General features: G+C 43.8%; 1 protein-coding gene across 13 annotated transcripts in view; it reads right to left on the bottom strand.

Annotated features, from left to right (window-relative positions):
• Positions 1-24418, bottom strand: part of IRAG1 (inositol 1,4,5-triphosphate receptor associated 1) — a 145934-nt gene that overhangs the window by 26308 nt on the left and 95208 nt on the right. For all 13 annotated transcript variants that reach the window (XM_047776283.1, XM_047776284.1, XM_047776285.1 and 10 more), the window contains 8 exons: positions 23428-23551; positions 16344-16374; positions 13003-13143; positions 12417-12548; positions 10241-10382; positions 3548-3597; positions 2644-2751; positions 93-157 (listed from right to left, as the gene is read on the bottom strand). In XM_047776283.1, coding sequence (XP_047632239.1) covers positions 93-157; positions 2644-2751; positions 3548-3597; positions 10241-10382; positions 12417-12548; positions 13003-13143; positions 16344-16374; positions 23428-23551 — 793 coding nt within the window. The remainder of the gene's footprint in view (positions 1-92; positions 158-2643; positions 2752-3547; positions 3598-10240; positions 10383-12416; positions 12549-13002; positions 13144-16343; positions 16375-23427; positions 23552-24418) is intronic.

Here is a 24418-nt window from a genome sequence, read left to right as displayed (position 1 = left end):
ATGGCATTTGAGAGTGAGGATGGGAGGAAAGGTGAGTTGGGGAAATCTTCCTCAGAGATCCTCAAAGTTAAAAGGAAAACGGACAGACTTACTTTTCCAAAAGTGCAGGCAGTGCTGAGGTGACAGGTAGGTTGCCTTTCCCATTGGGCGATTCTGCCTGAATGGAGAACAGGAGACAGAGAATTGAGGGTCAGCTAGGAAGGATGAAGCCAGGACTAACAGGTCTCTGATGATGCTGAGGAGGTGCTGCTGCTTCTCTTTCCCCTTCTCCCTCCCCAGGCTTTCTAATCTGCCTCTGAGCCCAGGCACTGGCCCTTCCTCAGGCCTTCTCTGTCCTCCTTTCCAAGGTGTTTTTCCTTCTGGGGCACAGGCAGTGTGCACATTTTCTTTCTCATCCTGCACGTTTCCTTGAGTGAAGAGTGTACATCTTGAGGCTCCATTCCGGAGTGGAGTCATTGGTTTCTCTCTGTCCCCCATTCACTGGTTTGGACTCAATTCCAGGGGGCCTCCTACCAAATGCAGGCCCCGAGGCCCCTGGGATAGATCTATGCAAACCCATCAATGCCCTAGAGATGCAGTTCCAGAATCTGATGCCTTATCCATTAGGCCACGTGGCCATCTTAGAGATGCAGTTCTAGGCACAACTCTCAGGAGATGCCTGCTATTACTGAAACCTCAGGGCATCAGAAATTTTTCTTTCTTCCTTCCTTCCTTTCTCTCCCCTGCCTCTTTCTTTCTCTTTCTTTCTTTCTTTCTTTCTTTCTTTCTTTCTTTCTTTCTTTCTTTCTTTCTTTCTTTCTTTCTTTCTTTCTTTCTTTCTCTCTTTCTCTCTTTCTCTCTTTCTCTCTTTCTCTCTTTCTCTCTTTCTCTCTCTCTCTCTCTCTCTCTCTCTCTCTCTCTCTCTCTCTTTCTTTTTCTGCCTTCCTTCCTTCCTTCTTCTCTTCTCTTCTTTCTTTTCTTCCTTTTTTTCTCAGAGCTACTCCCACAGCATATGGAAGTTCCCAGGCTAGGAGTAGAATCAGAGCTGTAGCAGCCAACCTCCGCCACAACCACAGCAATGCAGGATCCAGGCTCAGTGTGAAACCTACACTGCAGCTTACAGCAATGCCAGATCCTTAACCCACTTATAGAGGCCAGGGATCAAACCAATGTCCTTATGGATCCCAGTCAGGTTTGCCACCACTGAGTCACAATGGGAACTTCAGAAATTTCTGTATAATAAATTCCCCAGGACTACCACGTGGTTTCGTGCAATAGATTTGGTTTAAACCATGGGTCTCAACTCTGGCTGCATGTTAGAATTGCCTGAGGGAGATTGTTTTTAAAGTACTGATCCAATCCAGAATCTTGGGGTGAGTCCTAGGCATTGAATGTTTAAGAAGTGCCCCGTGTGACTTTAATGGATAGCCCTGATCGCGAAACCCTAGTGTAAAGAAATATATATTTTTGAAACCACTTTTATATATTTAGAATAGTGTGGGAGATAGGCCTGGTAAAACATAATAGTTAGCTCTCTCCTAGCTCCTTTTCAAAAAAATTTTTTTTCAAGTTGCTTTATTTTAGTGAGTAATTTGGTTTTTGTGGACTTCATAGATAATTGAAATGCTCAGGGCAGGAAGAGGCGAAAGAAGTTTAAAAGTTATTGCTACCTATTGGTACTACAATAGAATTCGAAGCCATTTTATCTATGGCTTACAGATTAGATCCTTATAGAATAGTGCTGGTCACAGACGGGGCATAGAGAAGTAACTAGAGAAATAATTAAAAGAGTTTTAGATAGAATTAACCAGATTCAGAAAGTTCTGGGAACTAGAACATACTTGGTTTATAGGAACAGTCTTTGTTTAAAAAATTGAAATAGAGTTTTATTCTTGATTATAATACATTCTTACTATAGAAATACAAAAAGGCATCAAGGAAATTAAAATTTTACATTGCCCAGAGATCACTGTCATTAATAGTTTTGCACATATTCTTTTAGAATTTTTTGTCTGCACATAGAAAAATACTCTTTTTAAAAAATATATAAAGCAGAGTTACATTGTATATACTAGGGTTTTGCTTTTTGTTAATAATAAATTACAGATTTTTTCATCTCAATATATAAAGATTCATATTGTAATAATTATATTTAGCAGCTGCATAGAAACCCCTTATAGAGATATTCATTATTTATTAAAGCAATATCTTATTAATGGAAATTTTGGCTATTTCCAATTTTTAGTGTTGCAAACAGGGCTGTAATGGATCAAGGCAGTTTAACATTTAGTTTACGAATTCAGGCCCAGGAATCAGAATGCCTAGGGTTCAAAGCTCAGGTTACCACTTACCCTACAATACAATCTTCAGATGCTTAAATCTGCTGCAGAGTGAAAAAAAATCACCCCCTCTTGGAAGGTTCTATTTAAGCATGAAAAGAGATATGCTTTGCAAGGAACACTCTCTGAGCTGCCAGCCTTTTGCTCAAGGATGCTGAGTCTTCCTTTCAGAGCAGGGCAAGACATGGGGCCTTGTCTATACTGAGATTTCTGAGCCCGCAGCCCAACATCTGTGCTGGGAACTTCCTCTCCTCAGTGACCCGGCACCATCCAGGTCACCCCCCCAGTTGTGAGCCTGAGGAAAGTCAGGCACCCTTATACTCACCAGGGCTGGTAAGGAGGGGGTGGGGGATGAGCTGGGTGATTGGCCAGGCAGGTTCAAGATATTAAACTTGGGAACCACAGCAACGCTGACCCTTCGGCGAGGCATATTCTGTGGGAAGAGAAGGAACCAGGCTTACTGTCGTGGAGGGAGCAGGACTCCAGTTCAGAAAGACTTGGAAAATGCCTACTAATTCCTAATGCTGTATTCACTGGATATTCTGGCTGTAGGGTAGTGATGGTAGTGGAGTTGGTACAGAGAGAGTGGCCAAAATTAACATCAATTTGTTGTTGTTGTCGTCGTTGTTGTTGTTGCTATTTCTTGAGCCGCTCCTGTGGCATATGGAGGTTCCCAGGCTAGGGGTTGAATCGGAGCTGTAGCCTCCAGCCTACGCCAGAGCCACAGCAACACGGGATCTGAGCCACGTCTGCAACCTACACCACAGCTCACGGCAACACCGGCTCCTTAACCCACTGAGCAAGGGCAGGGACCGAACCCGCAACCTCATGGTTCCTAGTCGGATTCGTTAACCACTGCGCCACGACGGGAACTCCTACATCAATTTTTTTTTTTTATTAGTGATGAGTGATTTCTCAACCTGTTCTGATTTTAATTGATCAGATCCTGAAGAGATGGAACAGAAATGGACCCCAGTCATTGGATAGTGTATGAAAACTACCTATGGTGATACCAACGTTTGTGCTTCCTTTCATGTTCATTAAAGAGATGGTACAGTCTGAGAAGGTGTGAGCAAGGGAAGGTTGGAGGATGAAATAGCATGGGTGGGAAGCTAAATGAGACACTGTCCAGAGGTTTTCTGGAATCTGTGGATCCAAGAATGAATGATTTCCTGGGTGACTGTGGAAACTTCTGTCTTGCTTGCCCGGTAATCGTTGAACACACATACCTTTCCCAGAGTGAGGGACATGGATCTTGATGTGCGAGGGACCCCGTCTTCTGTAGAAGGAGAGAACAAAGAATAAAACTCAAGTAAGTTTCATAGTAGGCTCTGGCAGGAAGCAGACAGCAGAAACTAAGCCATGGTGCCCCAAGGGCCTAGGCGCTGAGGTTACTGATTTTGACATTTCACCTTTTGAGACAATCATCCACAGAGTGGGGGCTTTCTTGGACAGAACCTTCACCCTAACTCCTCTGGGCACTTTGAGAAGCCCCAGTCTTGCACCTCTGGTCTCCACAGGATGCTGCTACACAATCTCTGGGTGAGGCCCTGGAGAGTGTGTGACGATTCCTCATAGTGGAGTTCTCGTTGTGGTGCAATGGAAATGAACCCAACTAGTATCCATGAGGATGTGGGTTCAACTCCTGGCCTTGCTCAGTGGGTTAAGTATCCAGCGTTGCCATGAGCTGTGGTGTAGGTCACAGATGTGACTTGGATCTGGTGTTGCAGTCGCTGTGGTGTAGGCCAGCAGCTATAACTCCAATTGAACCCCTAGCCTGGGAATTTCCATATGCCGCAGGTGTGGCCCTAAAAAGCCAAAAAAAAAAAAAAAGATTCCTCATATCAACATCAAGGCTTATGGGGTCATTTCCTGCTCATTCAAGGAATTTACAGTCACGGAAATCATGAGCCAGGAAGTGTAGTGTCGATTGAAAAATGGAAACTGGAGTTCCCATCATGGTGCAGTGGAAATGAATCTGGTTAGGAACCATGAGTTTGCGGGTTTGATCCCTGGCCTTGCTCAGTGGGTTAACAATCAGGTGTTGCCATGAGCTGTGGTGTAGGTTGCAGATGCGGCTCAGATCTGGCATTGCTATGGCTCTGGCATAGGCTGGCAGCAACAGCTCCAATTAAATCCCTAACCTGGGAACCTCCATATGCTGAAGGTGAGGCCCTAAAAAAAAAAAAGGAAACTTGTTAACAACAGTAATATCAATATGTCATCTACAAAATAATTTGGAACAAAGGAAACTAGCAGCCCTAGACTTTCTTCTCCTTAGGATACATATTAAGTGATAAAATTCATGGAAAATATTTAGCGCTACACCTGGATAATACTGCCACCAGAAAACACCAATATGTACAGAGAAAGGCTTTTGAAACCTCAATTAAGATTGATTAAGTTTGACCAATACCATCTAGTCTACATAGCTGTCTATGCTTCATATTCATGTATTTTAGGTGTGTCTCTTGAAAAGCACATAATATTTTTTCTTAATTTAATTTGAAGTTTTTTATTAATAAGTCTAAGTTGTTTATATTCCTTGTGACATATATTTCTACCATCTTATTTTGTATTTTCTATTTATCTTGCTTCATCAATTGATTTTTTTAACCCCCTCCCAAAATTGGTTTGGAATTTATGTATTTTAATTTTAATCTTCAATGTTCTCCATTAAATTTTTAACATGTTACATGATTTTAAATTTTAAGTGAATCGAGCTCTCTGTTCTTTTTCAGAATCAATTTTAAAATAATGATCATCCCATTGAATCTTAAATTATATTGCTTTCAGTACTTTTATTTCACCTTGTTTTTATAATTCCAAATTATTACAATTGTTGTTTTACAAAGGTAATGTTTGTTTAGATTCACTTGCATGTATAAATGTCTTTGATCATCATCCCTCTTGCATCCTAATTCCTTTTGATCTCAATTTTATTTTTCCCTAAGCACATCCTTTAGTTGCTCTTTTGGCAAGGGTCTGTGAGAGGCCAACCTTCTCAGTTGTCATAAAATGCCTTTACCTAGGTCTCAAGCTCACATGATAGTTTAGCTGGTAGTATTATCTCTAGGTTGACAGTTATTTTTCTCTCAGTATTTTGAACACTATATTTCATTGCTTCCTGGTACTGGTATTGAGAATTGCCATTCCTCTCTGAAGAATCTGTCTTCTCTCTCTAGTTACTTTTATTTATTTTTTAATGATTTTTTCCATTATAGCTGGTTTACAGTGTTCTGTCAATTTTCTACTGTACAGCATGGTGACCCAGTTACACATACATCTATACATTCTTTTTTCTCACATTATCATGTTCCATCATAAGTGACAAGACATAGTTTTCAGTTCTACACGGCAGGATCTCATTGCTAATCCATTCTCTCTAGTTATTTTTAAGATCTTCACCTTGTCCTTGGTGTTCTAAAGTTTCTCTTTGATGTGTTTTTATTTTTCCTGCTTGGGATTCACTGCATTTTCTTAATGCAATGATTTATGTCTTTAATGCTGGCAAATTCTCAGATCCTGGGAAATCCCTTTGAATATTTTCACTCCCTCATTCTCTCTTTATGGCTCTAAAAAAGATATATCAAAGTTTCTCATTCTGTATTCCATATCACTTATCTTACTTCTTTCATATTTAAAATTAATGTACCCCTCTGAACTGCAGAGGGAACTTCCTCAAATCTATCTATGGGTTAACAAATTTTTCCTCAACTGTTCCTAATATGAGTAAATGTTATACAAATCAGGATAAGCTAGTTATGCTACAATAATAAACAATCCCAAAGTTGTAGTGGCTTATAACAACTAAAATATATTTCCTGCTTTTGCTACAGGTCCATTTGCTTATGAGTTGGCAGTAGGCTCTACTCTGCATTTCCTCATTCAGGACTAAGGCTGATGGAGCTTCTACTATTCTGGAGCAGTTGTTGTCATGTTCAGAGGAAGAAACATAGGCAAATTGCACAGTGGTTCTATGGACCATAGCTCAAATTTGACACCTATCCTTTGGTTCAGATTTAATGCCAAATCACATGGCCTCACCTAACTTTGAGGAGATGGAGAAGTGTGCCTAGAAGAAAGAGATATGGAATATTGAGGAACAGCTTCAACTATGGTAACAACCATTCCCAAACACCTTTTTGAATTTCCATGCCTCTATTCTTCATTTTTAAGACTCTTTTATTTTTTTTATAATTATTGTATTCTTTTAGTCTCATATTTCCAATTTCTTCTTCTATGCCTCTAATAATTTTACATATATCTTTTCAAAAAATTATCAGATTGTTTATTATTTGCTATCCTTACGATACAATCCTGTTGTTTGGGTGTCTAATGATTCTTGCTCATGATAGATTGTTTTCTTGTTTATTTTAAAATTCTATATTGTAAACTCATCTTCTGTAAAGCATTACTTAGAGGAATCCTGTGTATCCTGGGCACAGGGTGTGTCTCTCTGGAGTGGTTTGTATTTGTTTCCTACAGTATTCTTAGGAGCATCTCTGTTATGTTCTTTTCAGAGTCTGCATACTGCATCAGCCCTTCTGTTGTGGCATGTGCTTTGTGGGCATGCACTTTTCCAATGAGGAAGGAGAAAGCGTTTTTTTTCCTACTAGAGCCCAGGGTGAAACAGACAAACTTCCTTGATTTGTTCCATAGGGGGTTGGTGATTCTTCCAAAGGTGCAGTTCTTGGAAAGTCTTAACTCTATACAGGAGGCTCAGAGTCAGCTCTCCGCCTTGGGTACTTGAGGCCTCATCTCAGATTGCATGTGAGTGCAAAAGCCCTGAGCCCAGATCGCTGAGGCTGACTCTTATCCCTAAGGAAGCTGCAGGGTCAGCTTGGTTTCAGTTCTCTTTTCTTTTCTTGGATCTGAGTATTTCCATTTCTTTTCTTGTGGAATCAGCTATTCTTTTAGACTAATGTTTGCTTCACTTTATCCAGCAGAAATTTCTAAGTATTTGTAGTCAAAGGACTTTCAAGTGTTCCAGTCAGCCAAAATAGGAGAACCAGAAAATATTCTTCATATAGGAAGAGTTCAGACAATTCATAAAATACCAATCTCCTAAGCTGGCAAAGGATATCATTAGAGAATTTATACAAGTGGAAATACAAATGCCCAAGAAGCATTTGAAAAGGTCAAGAAATATAAATTAAAACTATGAGAAGAGATACAATTTTCATTCCTCAAAGGCAAAAATATTTTTAAAAAGAAAAGACAAGTCCATTGCACACTGAATTGAGCATTATTGTTACCCATTAAATGGACATATCAATGGGTTATTTGGAAATAATGTGCTTTAAGAGCCTTATAAATATTCCTTTCCCTTGAGCTAGTATGTACCCTCCTAGAAATCTACCTGAAGGAAATAATCCAAAATGCAGGCAATCGGCATGTTTCATATTAAAAAAAAAATAGGTGGTTTTTTTTTTCTTTTTTTGCTTTTAAATGTGTATCACCTTTCTTGAAATTAGAAGCATTTTTCTTGCACTGTGGTCTTCAGAGTCTCAGGCATAGACAAAGACTGCATATGTGACAGAGAAGTCACATACAACCTTAAAGAAGCAGCACCAGCAGGGAGTGGTCACAGGGTATACGAGGGCTACGTTGGGTTCCACTGCACCAGCCCAAGCTGAGGTGTTGCTTAGAAGAAAGCAGATTGGGAACCAGTATGTAAAAACCACTCATTCACCATCCAACATGCAGTTACCATTTCCTGGCTTCCCGTGAGCACTTTCTCATGCCCCAAGACTGAATATGGGCTCCTTCAGTGTGCACCCTAAAAAGTGTGCTTACTTCTGTCCTGCCAGTTACACCGCCTTGTCCTCACCACAGGTTGGGTGCTCCCTTGGGTCAGGGGCTGGGTACCCCTCCCCCCTCTATTCTATTATCACATGGGGCACACCAGAGGTGCTCAATACATGTCTGTGGAATGAATGAAGGAGACTCGTGGGCACCTGTGCTGACTCCATAAATTGTGGGTAAGGTGGTTTGCAGAAGACCCTGCGCCTTGTAGGACAATGATGCAAGAGCCAGTGTGTTAGGATTACTTTGATGGCAGCTTCTCCAGCTTCCAGCACTGACAGAGAGAGGTTTGTTCGCAGCCCAGATGCATGTGGGTCAGAAGCCTTGCTGCCAAAATCCAAAGCAGACCGTCTGGAGCGTGTGTATGCTGCCTTCAGACTCTGGGACGTGTCACTGATATTCCCCAGGAAACTTGTGAAACCTCCTGTTTATAAAGGTTTCTCCATCTGTTATACTTTCTGTACTTTCCCTCCTCCTGCTCTTGGTAACACGGATGTTTGCATTCCACAGGGATTCCTGTCGCTAAAAGGCCTGGTTTCTCCTGCTAACACCTCCCTCATTAGCCAGAGCCCAGACCCTGGCAGCTGCCAAGGAGCATTCCTGGTCCAAAGCACTGTCCTCCTTCTCTGGTGTGTGGCCAGCCTCCTAACTCCCGTCTCCATCCGTCAGTGTCTACACTCTCCTAATGCATCATGCACGCTGAAGTCAGAGCAGTTCTTCTAAAAATAAAATCAGACCATGGCAGCCGTTGTAAACTCACCAGTGCCTTTTCATTGTCTGCAGAACAAAAGCCCAGTTTGTTTGCATGGCCTGGCATGTGGCCCTGGTTTAACAAGCCTCACCTTCAACCTGTCATGGTCACGCTCCAATGCTGTAGCCACATGAGACTGTTTGTTTCCTAGTCTTCTCTGCCCAAGCTCCACACCTTTGCATATGCTGTTTCTTCTACGTGGGATGTATTTCTGCCTCTAGCCCAGAAAACTGCTAATTTTTTTTCTTTTTTTTTTGGTCTTTTTAGGGACACACCAGAGGCATATGGAAGTTCCCAGGCTACAGCTGCTGGCCAACGCCACAGCCACAGCAGTGCTGGATCTGAGCCATGTGTGTGACCTACATCACAGCTCACAGCAATGCCAGATCCTTAATCCACTGAGAAAGGCCAGGGATCGAACCCACATCCTCATGGATACTAGTCAGAATCATTACCACTGAGCCACAACAGGAACTCCTGAGAATTCCTATTTAAAAAAAAAATGTTGGCCACAGCCCCGGTATGAGGAAGTTCCTGGGCCAGGGATAGAACCCACACCACAACAGTGACAACACTGGATCCCCAATCCACTGTGGCACTGGGAAACTCCAAGAATGCATATTTTTTTACTTTAAAACCCCACAACTCATTATCAGGCAGAATCAGGGGACTCTTTCTCTGTCTCCATAGCAATTTGTATAGAACTTGTTTAAAAAAGAATATTTCTTTAAAACATTTGTCTTGCTCACAAGTCTGTTAGCTATCTCAGCAGTCTCTGCTTTGCCAGGCTTTCACTCCACCCCACCCTACTCCCACTGCCCAGACTCCATCTCTCACCTGGACTATTGTAGTAGCAGCTTTGTGGGTTTTCCTGTCCCTGGCTTTGCCCCAGTAATGTAACTGCCACATCACTGTCAGAGGGAACCTTCTAAACTATATATGATCATGCCATTTCCCTGATTAGAATCATTAGTTGGGTTCCTAATGCTTTCCAAGAAAAAGTGCAAATTTCTTAGCATGTGCTGTGCAAAAGGGAGAACCCAAAGCACAAAGACCATAAGGTCTGGGGTCTGTCGCTCTCACAAAGGAGGTTGAATTCTTGCAGCCTAAGGACTTTGCATCAGTAATCAGCCACTCTGGGTAACTGTATCAGGGGTCACTTGAGAGCCATTCATGTTTTCTGGTTCCAGGTCCCCTGGCTGCAGTGTCCCTGTAGGCAGCATTGTTAGCAGAGGAAAGGGGGCTGTGAGCTTGGTTGCCCTGATACAGGACCTGGGGCTGCCCCATAGGTGAGATCCTAGCCTGGATCCATCAGGGACCCAGATCCCGGGGCCAAGGAGGGGGCAGGAGCCCAGTTTCTCACCAGAGGGGCCACAGCTGCGGCTTGAATTCTGATTGGCAAGTTTTTTAAACTCCATGAGCTCTGCGTGGTCCTTTTCATATGTCCTCTTCAGGTTCTCCACATACTGCATCATCACTTCCGTTGCTTTGGACATGCGCTTTTCCTGCAGGGATGAAGAGCGTAAGCACACAGGGCCTTCGGAGGAGAGGCTTATTGGCGCTGTTTACTCCGAGCCAGGCTCTGGGTTGGAGGACTCCAAAGGATATAGAGACCCATCAGACATAGCTCTGCCCTCTAAGAGTCTGCTGTCTGGGACATGAGCCAACACAGGGTCTCAGGCACCTGTCCTCAAGGAGAATAAGAACAAGCCCAGTCACAAAGCCTCAGGAGATGAAAGAGGGCGGAGTCCTCTCTGCGTGCAGAGAATGGGTCGGGCGAGGCTTCATGAGATGGAGCAAAGTGCTGTAGGGTGTGGGCAGCATCTGGGCATGTGGATATGGGCAGGAGGGACTAAGAGCATCCAGGCCAGGGAACTCCAAGAGCCAAGGTCCACAGGCAGGAGAGCACAAGACTTGTATCTAGGAGAGGATTTCCTTCCAGACAGGATACTTTGGAGAGAGAAATGGGGTGCCACCAAGAATTAAGCTGAGACAAGAGGCATATACCGGGACTGTCTGCAAAATCAGGACAGTACAGGTCCTCTTATATATGTGGGAATCAGCATGTGGTTGGGTTTGTTTACAGGAAGAAAAGGGGAGCCGGGGCTGGAGTGTGAAGAGCCTTCAATGCTAGACTAAGGCATGTGGACTCATTCTAAAGAAAAAGAGGAGCTGTTGAATGTTTTAAAGTAAGGGAATGACATAATCAGGTGGCCAGTGGAGACTGGACTGAGGGAGTGAGACTGGTGGTAGCCAGAAAGACAAGGAAAGAGAGGGTGAGTGCCTGAACCAGCCCCGTGGAACCAGAGAGAATGATGAGGACCGAGACACAGAAGCCCTTGGGAGAAGGGTGAAGGCTGGGCTGAGCCGCACATGGTCTGAGAAACACATTTCAGAGAACTGTGCGAGGAGGAGTCTTCTCTGCTGACATCCCCAGGACCCCTCAGGGAGACTTACCCAGGGTCCGTCTGTTCACAGAGGGACACACTCAGTGACCGTCCCCTGGACAAAGTTCTCACAGCCATAAGCAGAGACCAGACACTTCCCTAAAGCTCTCCCTTTGTTCCGCTCCCAGCTGGAGTGGCTTCCTAGGTGCTGCTGCTGAGTTAGGTGCCCTTTTCCCAGAAGCACAGGTGAGACAGACCACCACTTGTCTTCTTTTATTCTATAAGAAATGCCCAAGGCTGGACCCCAGGAACACCCCTGTCATGCAACCCCTGATCTCAGTGCAGGAGAACACTGGCCCGTGGTAACAGCAACAGTGATAATGACATTTAGGTGCTTTACAAGTATTACAGCAGCCGTGTACAGCAGACACTGTCCCCATTTTATGGTTGGAAAAGCTGGAGCACAGACAGCTTGGTAATTGGCCCAAGGTCAGACAGTGAATCTTGATAGAGCCAGGATGAGAACTCGGGCAGTCTGATCCAGCAACACCATGCTGGATCAGAGAAGCATCCTGTGTGCCTCAGGATTTCAAAGTGGCTGCAAGGGAGCCAAACTTGGACCTGCATCCCAGTTTTGTCCCTCACTAGTGCTATTACCTTTCTGAGACTTCATGTCTTCATTTGGAGATCAGGATATTTACTTTATAGTGCTGCTGGGAGGATTAATTAAACAAAATGGTTTTTCCTAAAGCATGTTTTGCCACAGACCAGCTCCATGGGAGTTGAACAAGTATTTTGTGAAAAAATAAAAGAGGGGGTGGGTCTTTATTCAAAGACATTTGAGAAATACATGGGTGGGTAACATTAAATAGGCTTTTTCATTATAGGATTTCTTAAAACCTTGTTTGTGCCAACATGCATTGGAAATTTCCAAGAAAGAGAGGTTCCCAAAGCAGAAAGATTCCCAAATAGAAATGTCCACAAAAAGTTTTTCCCAGGGAGCAACTCAAGAGTTTCATGGTCCACCAAAACTACTCTGAAGAACAATTAGGAATGTAGACTGCCTGGCACAGAGGAGCCATCAATAAGCGGTATCTTAGCTGTCACTGTTTACGTTGCTGCTCTAGTTACTGCGGGCAGAGCACAGCTCACCTGGCGGACAGCCCCTACCATCTCAGCTCGGCTCGAGAGGCGGGCAGCCAGACGGTGCAGGACTGCGATGTCCTCCAGCAGCTTCTGGTAGGTCTCCCGGTGCTCACAGTGGTGCCAGAGTGAAGCTGAGGACTGAGGAGGGAGAGGGAGCATCACCTGGGGTCCTCTCGGACCAGGACTTGACTCAGGCTGTCACAGGGTGGGCACTGGTCCCATCCTGGCTGAGAGAAGGGGCCTCTGCAGGGCCCGGGCTTCTGATGCTTCTGGGATTAAATAAGCCCAATGAGGATGCTCTATACCTGGCTGGCCCAAAGGAAGGGAATCATGTCTGGGCCTCTGGTCCCCAAGGTGCTCCTTAGCCATTCCAGGGAAACCCCCAACCCCCACCCCAAGAAGCCTCCACATAGCCCTGATGTAACCAGGCCTTCCGATCTCTGCCTCAGCTCTTCCCAGCTCTGTGGAAGACAGCCTGGCTCATGGCCTTGGCCCCATATCTCATTTCAGCAGACTCAACGTGGTGACTAAGAAATGTGGGACACCTAGCACGGGCCTTGGGGACAGTCCATCCTGCAGGCTCCACAATTACCGTAATGGAAGCTTTGAAGTTTTCCAGTTCCTTCTCTGTGTTCTCCTCTGTCAGGTTGCGTTCCCTTTCTGCCTGGTGAATTCTAGATTCCAGGGTGTAGCTGTCATTTCTAAAGGCCAAGGACAGTTGTACAAACACGTTCTGTTGGGAACAAGAGTGTGGGAGAGCTGCTAAGAGGAGTCACTGCAGGGAGCAAGGCTGCAGGTGGGTTTTTTGCACGAGCATTTCACATCAACTCCTGGAACCAGTCCCCAAAGCAGCCAAGTATAGATGAAACTCTCTCTTTGTGAAGAAAACTGCACAAAAGATGGTGAAATAGTAACCTGAGGTCTTGTGTTAGGTCCTTCTCAGGACCAGAAGACTAAATGCATTTTACCAAAAAATAATGAGGGACTAACACTTTGCTTACTCCTGAATGTCAAGAAAATAACATCCTGTATTTGGGTTTAGATAACCTTTAGGCCAACACAGTTGATTATGTAAGCAGTTTGGATTCATGCTAGGATTTACAGCATGTGGGTTTTGGAGGTTTCACATGAAACCACTGTATTTAAAGAAAGCCCGCTTGAGATGTAAGCCTGTTGACTCAAAGCAAATTTCAACTAGCAGCTTACCTGAGTATTCCAAATCCTACATTAAAAGCAGCTTTTATGTACCTAAATTTTTTTTATTGTTTATTTATATATGGATTTTTTTCCTACTGTACAACTGAAGAAATTGCGAAAAAAAAGTCCTCACCAGCAATTCACAATTTCAAGATAAAGATAATTCTAAAAAAAAGTAAAATTATGTGTTCAATCCAATTGCATTGCTTTCTGAAACAAATTGAATGTAATTAAAAAATTAAATAAATTTATTCAATTAAAAAAAGCAGCTTTTAGAAGCTCCCGGGAGGTTTCCCTTGTGGCAGAGAAGGTTAAGGACCCAGCATTGTCACTATAGCAGCTCAGGTCACTGCTGTGGCATGGGTTTGATCCCTGGTCTGGAAACGTCCACATGTCAAGGGCATGGCCACAAAATACCCCTACCACCACCAAAAAAAAAAAAAAAAGACAAACAACAACCCAAGCAACAACAACACACACACGCTCAAAAAAATCCCATAAAGGAGCTGCCAGGAGATTAAATAAGGCCAGGTATGATTCTGTTAGGAGAAGCTTTCTGGAACAAATATTCAATGCCAAAAATGCAGCCTGCATGAATGAACTTTGAAAGGTGGTGTTGATCAGACACGGAATTCCTGGCCTAATAGGAAACTCCTGGAGAGGAGAAATAGATGGGCTCTTACACAGGAAGGAAGCAATGGCCTTCATTTGTACAGCCCTCATTCACCTTGCCTGCATCAAGCGGTAGCAGATTTACACTTTTGGTGAGAACTGATTCTGGCCAAGCTCCTGAAGTTCATGTAACATGGCCCACAATGGGCCAACATATCCAGATGGAGAACCGAAGACCCTGAACTGCTCAATAACAATGATGACGGCAAAGTGAAAAGCAACCCCTTATGGAGCATCTATTATATGCCAGCACTGGCAGGAGTTTCATGCACCGTAGTTCATTTAATGCCTCAACAACCCTGTGTGTTAGGAACCATTATATCCACATTATGGGGAAAGAGATAGAGACCAGAGAGGTCGCTGACTGGTTCAAGCTGACCCCTGGGAGCAGGAGAGCCAGGATCCAGTCTCACACTATCGCATTCCAAAGCCTGCATTCCTTTCACCATGTGAGCATGGACTGCAGGGCACACACCTGAGGACGGGAGTGCTCCGTTATCCACACCGCCCATGGCATCTTCAGCAGTGTTGATGGGTGAGGATGTTCTGTCCTGCCCAAGTCTCAGTCCAGTTTATTAATAATTCCCACTGCTTATTTCTCTATACCTGAGCTATCCCTTTAAAGGCTGAATGCAGAGCCCTGGATTCAGTCAGAACACGTGGATCCAAATGTTGGTTCTGCAAAGCGCTGGGTCTAGGATCTCAGGTAAGTTATTTCCATCTCTCAGTTTCTTCCTTTGTTCTGCTTCCTGCTCTACCTGTTTCTCAGAGCTGATGCAAGAGTCAGATGAAAGGATGGATACGTGTGCCTTAATAGCTAGTAAGTGCCATGTCCATGGCAAACCCATGCTATTAAGACTTCAGCTTTGCAGCCTTTTTTTTTTTTTTTTTTTTTTTAAGGGCTGCACCTGCAGCATATGGAGGTTCCCAGGCTAGGGGTCAAATCAGAGCTGCAGCTGCTGGTGGGATCCGAGCCACATCTGTGACCTACACCACAGCTCACGGCAATGCTGGATCCTTAACCCACTGAGCAAGGCTAGGGATCGAACCTGCGTCCTAGTCAGATCCATTTCCACTGAGCCACGATGGGAACTCCCCATCCATCCTTCCATTGTGCCAACCTGGAGTGAAAAGATTCTGGAATTGTCCATGTTCTTGCTTCCTTCCATCAATACCAACGTGACTATCATGGAAACAAACTGCTGCTGGTGGTGGAGGTCCTTTCTGTCTCACTTTGGAAGCATTCTCTCTGTCCATCTCCTCGTTCACCAGAATGAAGTGCCAACAAATCCCTCTCAGCTCACTCGCCACCCTGATCAGGACAACATCTCTACAGAGACAAGGAGGCCCCATAAGGGGACGAATGTGGGGGATTGAGGAAGGTGGGAGAACGGACAGCATCACCTCCTGCCTTGGCTGAGCTGACTTTCTTATGTCTGAAACCCTCAGAAGGCAGGCACCTTCTTCCTCCAGGCCAAAGTTTGAAATGTGACCACCTATCAGTCACTTTGAAAAAAACTTGATTCAGTTCTATAGCCTCTCAACTGACTTTGCATATCACCTAAGTCATATATACATTTTTTTTTTTGTCTTTTTAGGGCTGCACCTACAGCAGACGGAGGTTCCCAGGCTAGGGGTCCAATCGGAGCTGCAGCCACTGGCCTACACCATAGTCACAGCAACATAGAATCCTTAACCCACTGAGTGAGGGCAGGGATCGAACCTGTGTCCTCATGGATGCTAGTCAGATTCATTTCTGCTGAGCCATGATGAGAACTTCACCTAAATCATACTTTTAAAGAACACAAACAATCCTTAAAAAAAAATGTGGAATTTCCACCTACCTTCTCCTCTCTGACCAAATGTGTCAAAATCTTTCATTCATTGGGGTGGGGTGGCCTCAGCAGTCCAATAGGGCTGATTGCAAGGCCCATATTCTCCCCATGGTCACTCATTCTCCTTCTTGTGTAAAAACATCAGGAGCAGAGGCTGGAGAAGGGAATGCTGTGAATAAACCCACTCAAACCCAGACGTTCAACTTCATAAAGCAGTGGAAGTACTTACCTCAACTTCCTTTTCAGTGAGTGGAGGGGCGCTGTGAAAAGAGAAAAGACACGCAAATGAACTTTATCCAACCTACAAGCTAAACTGAAAGGTGCCTTTGAACAACCAGCAACCAAGTGTTTTCAGGCATGGAGTCAGCGGGGTTGGTGAGTCTGTAACCCATGAGATGTTCGCCCAGTGACTCTGACAGAGGAAATGTGATAAAAAGTATTAGATCCTAGGGTCAGCGCTCCATGAGAACCTCTACTACCTATGACTTCTTTCTAAGTGTGTTCATCTGTAACATGTGAGTGGTATCTCTACCTTGAAGGAGTCTTATAAGGAATAGATGTATGTATGTCTATATGTGTGTCTATATTCATATATATGGCACCCACCTATGTATTTATGTGTGCATATGTATACATGTATATACATGTAGTATAGATGTGTATATACATATGATATCCACACTCGGGAGATGTTAGCTATTATTAGGACCAACACACAGGCTTGTTGTGAGGACTTAAGAGAATACATAAACTGTGGGCTTTATAAACTGTGTACATCTGAACAACTGTTCTAATTTTTCCAAGGTTGCCCAGGTCTGCAAAGCCTGTCCCTTCTCCTGCCTCTGAGGGTTATGACAAGAGGGCATGTGAGCCAGAGGATAAATGGTAGGAAAGAGTGGCCAGCATTCCTCTCCGCCGCAAGGACCTCCTCTCATAGCTGGAATCAGAGATCCGGCAAGAGAGTGCCAGCTGGTGCAGAGGGTGTGGTTCCGGCAGCCAGCATCCTCTGCACCCCATGCTTGCTCGGCTGCTCCTGCCTCTCTGGTTGGTGACTAAAGCGAGACACGCTCTGAAACCTCGACAACGTAAATAATGCACAGGCCCTTTCCTGTGCTGGGGTGGGAGAACGGGGAGAGGTTCTACCTGCATCACAAGACTTGGCAACAGAGCGTGCCATCAATAAGATTCTCAGGAAACACAGCTTCCTCCCTTTGACGGGTGTGGAGGGACCCTGAGAGCAAAGGTAGGGGTCAGTTCTCTCTGCAAGGGGCTGGTTCTCACCCCTGACAAGGGACTATGAGAAGCTTCCTGTCAGGATGAGGCAAAAAGACCCCACGGCCATCAAGTCAGCAGAGGACAGAGCACGGGATAAACAAGTGCAAAGATGTTTGATGCTTAGAATTCTTGCCATAACCCCACCCATCAGGCCCTTTCCTCTGTGGTTCAGCCAGCACAATCTCAAACATCATAAAGAACACGTACATCTTGCTTAGGCGACTTAGCAAAACTTGCTGAGCTTGCCTTTAACTCCTGGCTTTGTTTGGCTATTATGTGAAAACTGCCTATTTTCATCAATTATTAACTACAGTTTTCTATTTTGATTACTCTTTCTTCCTTTTTTTGTTTTGTTTGTTTGTTTGTTTTTTGCTATAGAACACGTGTTATAAATGCACAAGGGCCCAACGACTCAAGGAGGTGTGGTTTAGATAAAGAAGCCACATGACAGGACCAGCTCCCAAAGCAGAGAGCTATGCCTCCTGAACTGGCACAGGCAGCTTGGGGGCAGAGCCAGTGCCCTCCAGAAAGACAGAGGCCTAGCAGGTGACTGACAAAGGGACCACTCTGTCACTGCATGCCTCAGAATACAAACTGCCTTAATTGGCCTTAGAATAAAATCAAGGCCCTCTGTGTGGCTCCTACCAGACTCTCTTCCCAATCTTTAGCCACTTGGCCATTTTGCTCTTCGAACATTCTTAACTCACTGTGGCCCCAGGACCTTTGCATATACAAAGGTTCTTTTTCTCTTTCTCTTCTGTAATAATTTTATTGAAATATAATTCACATACCATAAAATTTACCCTTTTACATTTGCAAATCAGTAGTTTTTAGTATATTCATAGAACTGTACAACCATCATTACAGTCAACCTTAGAACTTTTTAATCATCTCCAAAAGGAACCCTGTACCAATTAGTAGTAACTTGTTCAATCAGCAGCCCCAGCCTTAGGCAGCCACCAAGTCACCTCTATGGATTTCCCAATTCTGGATATTTCATATAAATGACATCGTATGACATGTGATCTTTTGTGACTGCCTTTTTCACTTAGCATAATGTTTCCAAGGTTCATCCATGTAGTAGTGTATACAAGTGTTTAATTTTCATGGCTGAATAGTAATCCATTTATGGATATCTCATTTTATTTCTCTATTTATCAGTTGACAGACATTTGGCTTGCTTCCACTTTTTAGCTATTATGAAAAATGCTATTATTGAACATTTATGTATAAGTCTGTGTGTGGACATATATTTTTATTTCTCTTTGTTACATAGCTAGGAGTGGACTAGTTGGGCCATATGGTAACTGTATGTTTATATTGTTTGTTTCCATTTTTCACAGCCCCATGGCACATGGAGCTCCCAGGCCAGGGAACAGATCCAAGCCACAGCTGCAAACTAAGCCACAGCTGTGGCAACACAGGATTGTTAACTCATTGTGCTGGGCTGGGGGTCCAACTTACATCTCAGTGCTCCCAAGATGCTGCTGATCTCATTGCACCACAACAGGAACTCCTGTATGTTTGAATTTTTGATGAACTGCCAAACTGTTGTTCTAAAGTGGGTGCACCATTTTACTGAGAATTTCAATTCTTCCACATCCTCACCAACATTAATTACTGTCCCTCTTTTTCATTTTAACCACTTTAGGGATATAAAATGATATCTCATTTTAGTCACTTATGATAAATGAGAAGTCATTCATTTAATAAGTTTATCACTTATTATTCATGATAAATCATTTAAATTTGCATTTCCTTAGTGACCAATGATGGCGGGCATCCTTTCATGTGCTTATTGACCCCTCATGTACATTCTTTGAAGAAATGTCTTTTAAATCCTTTGCATATTTAAAAAAAATTAGTTGGAGTTCCTGTCATGGCTCAGCAGAAATGAATCTGACTAGCATCCATGCGGACGCAGGTTTGATCCCTGGCCTAACTCAGTGGGTTAAGGATCCAGCATTGCCGTGAGCTGCGGTGTAGGTCGCAGATGTGGCTCGGATCCAGCATTGCTGTGGCTGTGGCATAGGCCAGCGGCTATAGCTCTAACTTGGCCTCCATATGCTGAGAATGTGGCCCTAAAAAAAAAAAGAAAAGAAAAGAAAGAAAGAAGGGAAAAAAAAGAAAAGAAAACAAAATAAAAAAATTAGTTAATATTACTCAGCCATAAAAATGAATGAAATTTTGCCATTTTTAAGAATATAGCTGGAGCTGGAGGATATTATGCTAAGTGAAGTAAGTCAGAAAGAGAAAGAAGGAGTTCCCGTCATGGCGCAGTGGTTAACGAATCCAACTAGGAACCATGAGGTTTCAGGTTCGGTCCCTGCCCTTGCTCAGTGGGTTAACGATCCGGCGTTGACGTGAGCTGTGGTGTAGGTTGCAGACGCAGCTCTGATCCAGCGTTGCTGTGGCTCTGGCGTAGGCTGGAGGCTACAGCTCCGATTCAACCCCTAGCCTAGGAACCTCCATATGCCGTGGGAGCGGCCCAAGAAATGGCGAAAAAGACAAAAAAATAGACGACAAAAAAAAAGAGAGAAAGACAAATACTGTATTGATGTCATTTATGTGTGGAATCTAAAAAAATACAGCAAACTAGTGAACATGACCAAAAAAATTATATGAAAAATAAGCTACAAGGATATATAGGACGACACAGGGAATATAGCCAATATTTTATAACAACTAAAAATGGAGGGAGTATAACCTTTAAAAATTGTGGCTCACTATACACCTGTAACATATAATATTGTACATCAACTACAATAAAAATATTTAAAAATTAGTTGTCTTTTTATCAAATTATGAGTTCTTTATATATTATATATTATATTCTAGAAACACGTCCCTTATTATATATATGATTTGCAAATATTTCCTTCCATTCTGTGGGCTGTCTTTTTTACTTTCTTGATAGAACGGTTTATATCATGAAAGGTTTTAATTTTGATGACATGCTATTTATCTATTTTTCTCTCATTGCTTGTGCTTTTCGGTGTCATATTTAAGAAACCATGGACTAGCTGGAAGTCACCAGGACTTGCTCCTATGTTTTCCTCTGACAATTTTATAGCATTAGCTTTTACATTTAGACCTATGATACATTTTGAGTTTATGTTTGTGTGTTGTGGGAGGTAGCAGTCCAATTTTACTCTTTTGCATGTGATTTTGCATGTATCCAATCATCCAAGCACTACCTATTGAAATAACTGCTTTATTTTATTTATTTATTTATTTATTTATTTATTTATTTTTGCTTTTTAGGGCTGTACTTGCGGCATATGGAGGTTCCTGGGCCAGGGGTCGAATCAGAGCTGTAGCTGCTGCCCTATGCCACAGCCACAGCCACACAGGATCTGAGCTGTGTCTACGACCTACACCCCAGCTCATGGCAACACCGGATCTCCGACCCACGGAGTGAGGTCAGGGATAGAAATCACATCCTCACAGATTCTAGTTGGATTTATTTCCACTGCACCACGAAGAGAACTCCCAATAACTGCACTTTTAGTCTAGAAATCTCTGCACCAAAATCTTTGCATGGATGTCTTCTTTTGGTCATTGGCTTGTCTCAAATTAATTACTACTTTATCATGGAGGCCTTCCTTGACCCCTACCCAATGTTCTATTCCCATGTCATTCTCTACATGTGCCCATTTTGTGGTTTTCCTGGAATCTTGGCCATCTGAAATCATTCATTTGTTACCTGAATGTCATTTATCTCCCTATCTGTCATGAGAACAGATAGTGTGTCTTCTTTTTCATCCTAATGTTGGCACATAATACTCAATGAATATTTGTTGATTAAATGCGTATGTGTTGCTTCCATTGGTGTTTGACCCTGGGCTACCTCATTCAGGGTCATCTACTCTTTGCACTCTTGTTAACCAACCACTGACCGTGTCCCTATTTTGATTCCAGACCTGGTTTTTCTACTGAACCCATTCAACTTGCAGACCCTATGAACTCTATCTTGTTATGGTCTAATCCTGATTCACATATTCAACAGAGAACACGAGGAGTTCCCATTGTGGCACAGTGGTAACAAATCCAACTAGAAACCATGAGGTTGTGGGTTTGATTCCTGGCCTCGCTCAGTGGGTTAAGAATCTGGCATTGCTATGAGCTGTGGTGTAGGTGGCAGGAGTGGCTCAGATCCTGTTGCTGTGGCTGTGGCTGAGGCTGGCAGCTGTAGCTCTGATTTGACCCCTAGCCTGGGAACCTCCATATACCATGGGTGTGGCCCTAAAAAGCAAAAAACAAAAACCCAAAAAACAAAACAAAATCCACAAAAAACAAAAAACAAAAACCACCAGAGAACATGAAACCAACTCCTCCTTTATATTAAAATTCAAGTATTGTCTTCCCATATTTCTGCTGGGGGAAGGAATCCTGAAGCTCTGACCTACTCTTGTTGGAGAGCATCTTAGGATACATCTACCCCAAGCCCCAAACTAGGGCTAGAAAGTTCTGGGCCCAATGGAGGGTCCAGGCTGGAAGTAGCCTCTATTAAGGCCAGGAGCAGGGAGGTTGGGAACAGGCAATGTAGCTACGGACACAGTGCATGGCAGCATGGACCTCAATCCGAGAGCCTAGACCACATGCTCCAGACATGAATCCTATTCATTGACCATGCAGGTCCAATATAGCCTCATGGTTGGTAATTAGGAGTTTTCAACTTACTCAAGGAAGCTATAACTGCCTAGTCACCCTCTTGGGGAAGCTGGGGGAATTTAATTAGCTGGAGCTCTAATCACACTAATTATCTTCCACTTTGAGGAAAAAGAAGCCAATCACATTCCTGACCAGCCCTGTTCCTTGCAGGCTGAAGCAGCCCCATGATTGTTGGGGTATTTATGATAGGCCTTTGGTATAGATGGAGAGGCATTAGGTCTGGAATCACGTTGCTTTGCTTCTCTGGTCCCTCACTAAAGATAAACAAAATAAAATCTCCCTTTTCTGCCTCACTGGCTTGTTACAAACACTAAAAGACACACAGCATGTCAATTTGCTCTGGAACCTGCAGTGTACTTGGGGTGCTTCTCCTTTGGTTTCCTGCCTCTGGACACCCTGCTCTGCCTTCCAGAAGGTGAAGCGATTTACCCATGTCCTCCTCCAGCAGTGGATGCAGATGGCTTCTGACTTGTCTCCAGCACTTTTCCTGATGTTGGTTTAGTTGCTAGGTCCCTGAGTGTGGCTCTCTCTGTTTTAGCTGATTACAGTGGAATTTGAATACATCACACCCACTGGCAAAACTTATCTTCCTTTCATATTTACCACCAAGTTAGGGAGCTCTGTTATGTCTGATTGTTCCTCCTCAAGGCCCTTCCCCCTACCTCCCCCAGTGGTTCAGTCTCTAGTTGCAGAGCCTGGGAGGACCCCTGTCACTTGTGGGCACTCAGCCTATTCCTATTGCTTGGCGATACCCTCTCTTCTTTCCTTTGTACACCAAACACTGTTCAATCCAATGATCAAGGGCCGCCATGTGCTGACAGGGTCCTGAGTTACTGCTCACTTGTGATCTCCGCTAGCTAGAGCAGCTCCCTATCACTGACAGAGCACTTAGGCCCCTCTTACACAGGTAAGGAGGCTGAGGCTCAGGAAGCAAAAGCACCTTCTCCCCATGTGTGAAAGAGCCTGGCAGGTTTTCCAAGCAGTCCTGCCTCATCTGCTTCCCAGTGTTCTACATCTCTATCCATATAGATATCTCACCTACAGCCTCCCAGTTAGAGGTAAATGGCAGATCTGAGATTGAAACCATTTCCCCTGGCCCAACGCCCCCTCCCCACTGCTATGAGCCTCTGGGACCCTCACACCCACCTATGAACCCCACCTGCTCTTTGAGTGGAAACCACCTCACCTGGCCCTTTATTATTCTTTTTGTTTTCAGTGCATTAGCCCTGGCTGCACTATTAGATTTTTGATTCTTCTGGGGTCAAAAATCGAGCCTGGTGCTCCTGTGTCCTACCAAGAATCAAACACAGGGCCACACCCCCTCCCCAAGGTGGGGTCTTGTGCAACCCATGCCCCAATTTTACCTTCCAGGGAGAGACTTGTGGACCCGAAGTTTGCGAAGCAGCACATCAGAAATATTGGGCATGACATCCAAGCCGCACTTGGACTCTTCTTCCTCAATAGCTGGGGAGAGTACAGAAGAGGGCCCTGGAAAAAAGTGTTTGGCTTATAAGATGTCTCTTTGAAATCACAGCAGTAATCTTGGCAACTTGCGTCAGGGAGGTAAGGAAGGGCTTTAACATTGATTAGAACCTAGTTACATGCAGGGGCTTTATAATTATACTTTTACCCTGGCAATGACCCAAAGGCTAGATCTTAATCATCCCATTTTACAGGTGGGTAAACCAAGCAAGGCTAATAACTCACTTAAGGTCACAAAACTAGTAAATGGTATAGACTTAAAAAAATTCTTTCTGCTCCATATTCTATGTTCTTCCCATTGCTCTCCACAGTACCGAGCAAGCTCTTGTGTCTGGAATCTGACATTGGTTTTTTACCAACTGAAAGGTGCTTGGCTCTTTGGCTATAACGTTTGGAAAAGTCCCTTCTCTTTGGTAGGCTTCTTGGGAGGCCTGCTGCCCAACTATGCTTCCTTAAATGAATTCAACAATTTCATCATCTGTCCTGTGTGGAAATCAGTATCTGGCTCCAGATCCCTATAGATAGGAGTGCAAGCAGGGTTTTTCCAGAGTAAAGCTAAGGCCACTATAGTTTCTACAGATTTCAGAAGTAGATGCCTCCTAGTCAACAGAACCAATGAGCAGCCTTAAAAAAAAAATCTCCTAAAACTACCCTGGGTCTGTGCTCTGAAGGCAGAAAGAACAAACTAAGGGTTCTCTTTCCCACCCATCTTTCTCCTGTTTGAAGACCATTTGTGTATCTCTCCAAAGCTTCCTTTCTTCAGGCTGTAGCCCCATTTTCCCACCTGTTCATGTGGCTTCTAGATACCATCCCCTGCCTGCACACATTTTGGTCGTTGCTGTCCCAGAGGCCCAGATGTGTTCTATCAAACTC

Source organism: Phacochoerus africanus, chromosome 4 (assembly GCF_016906955.1).
Source record: "Phacochoerus africanus isolate WHEZ1 chromosome 4, ROS_Pafr_v1, whole genome shotgun sequence".
NCBI classification, from domain to species: Eukaryota; Metazoa; Chordata; class Mammalia; order Artiodactyla; family Suidae; genus Phacochoerus; species Phacochoerus africanus.
This window is presented reverse-complemented; position numbering and strand designations above follow the sequence as displayed.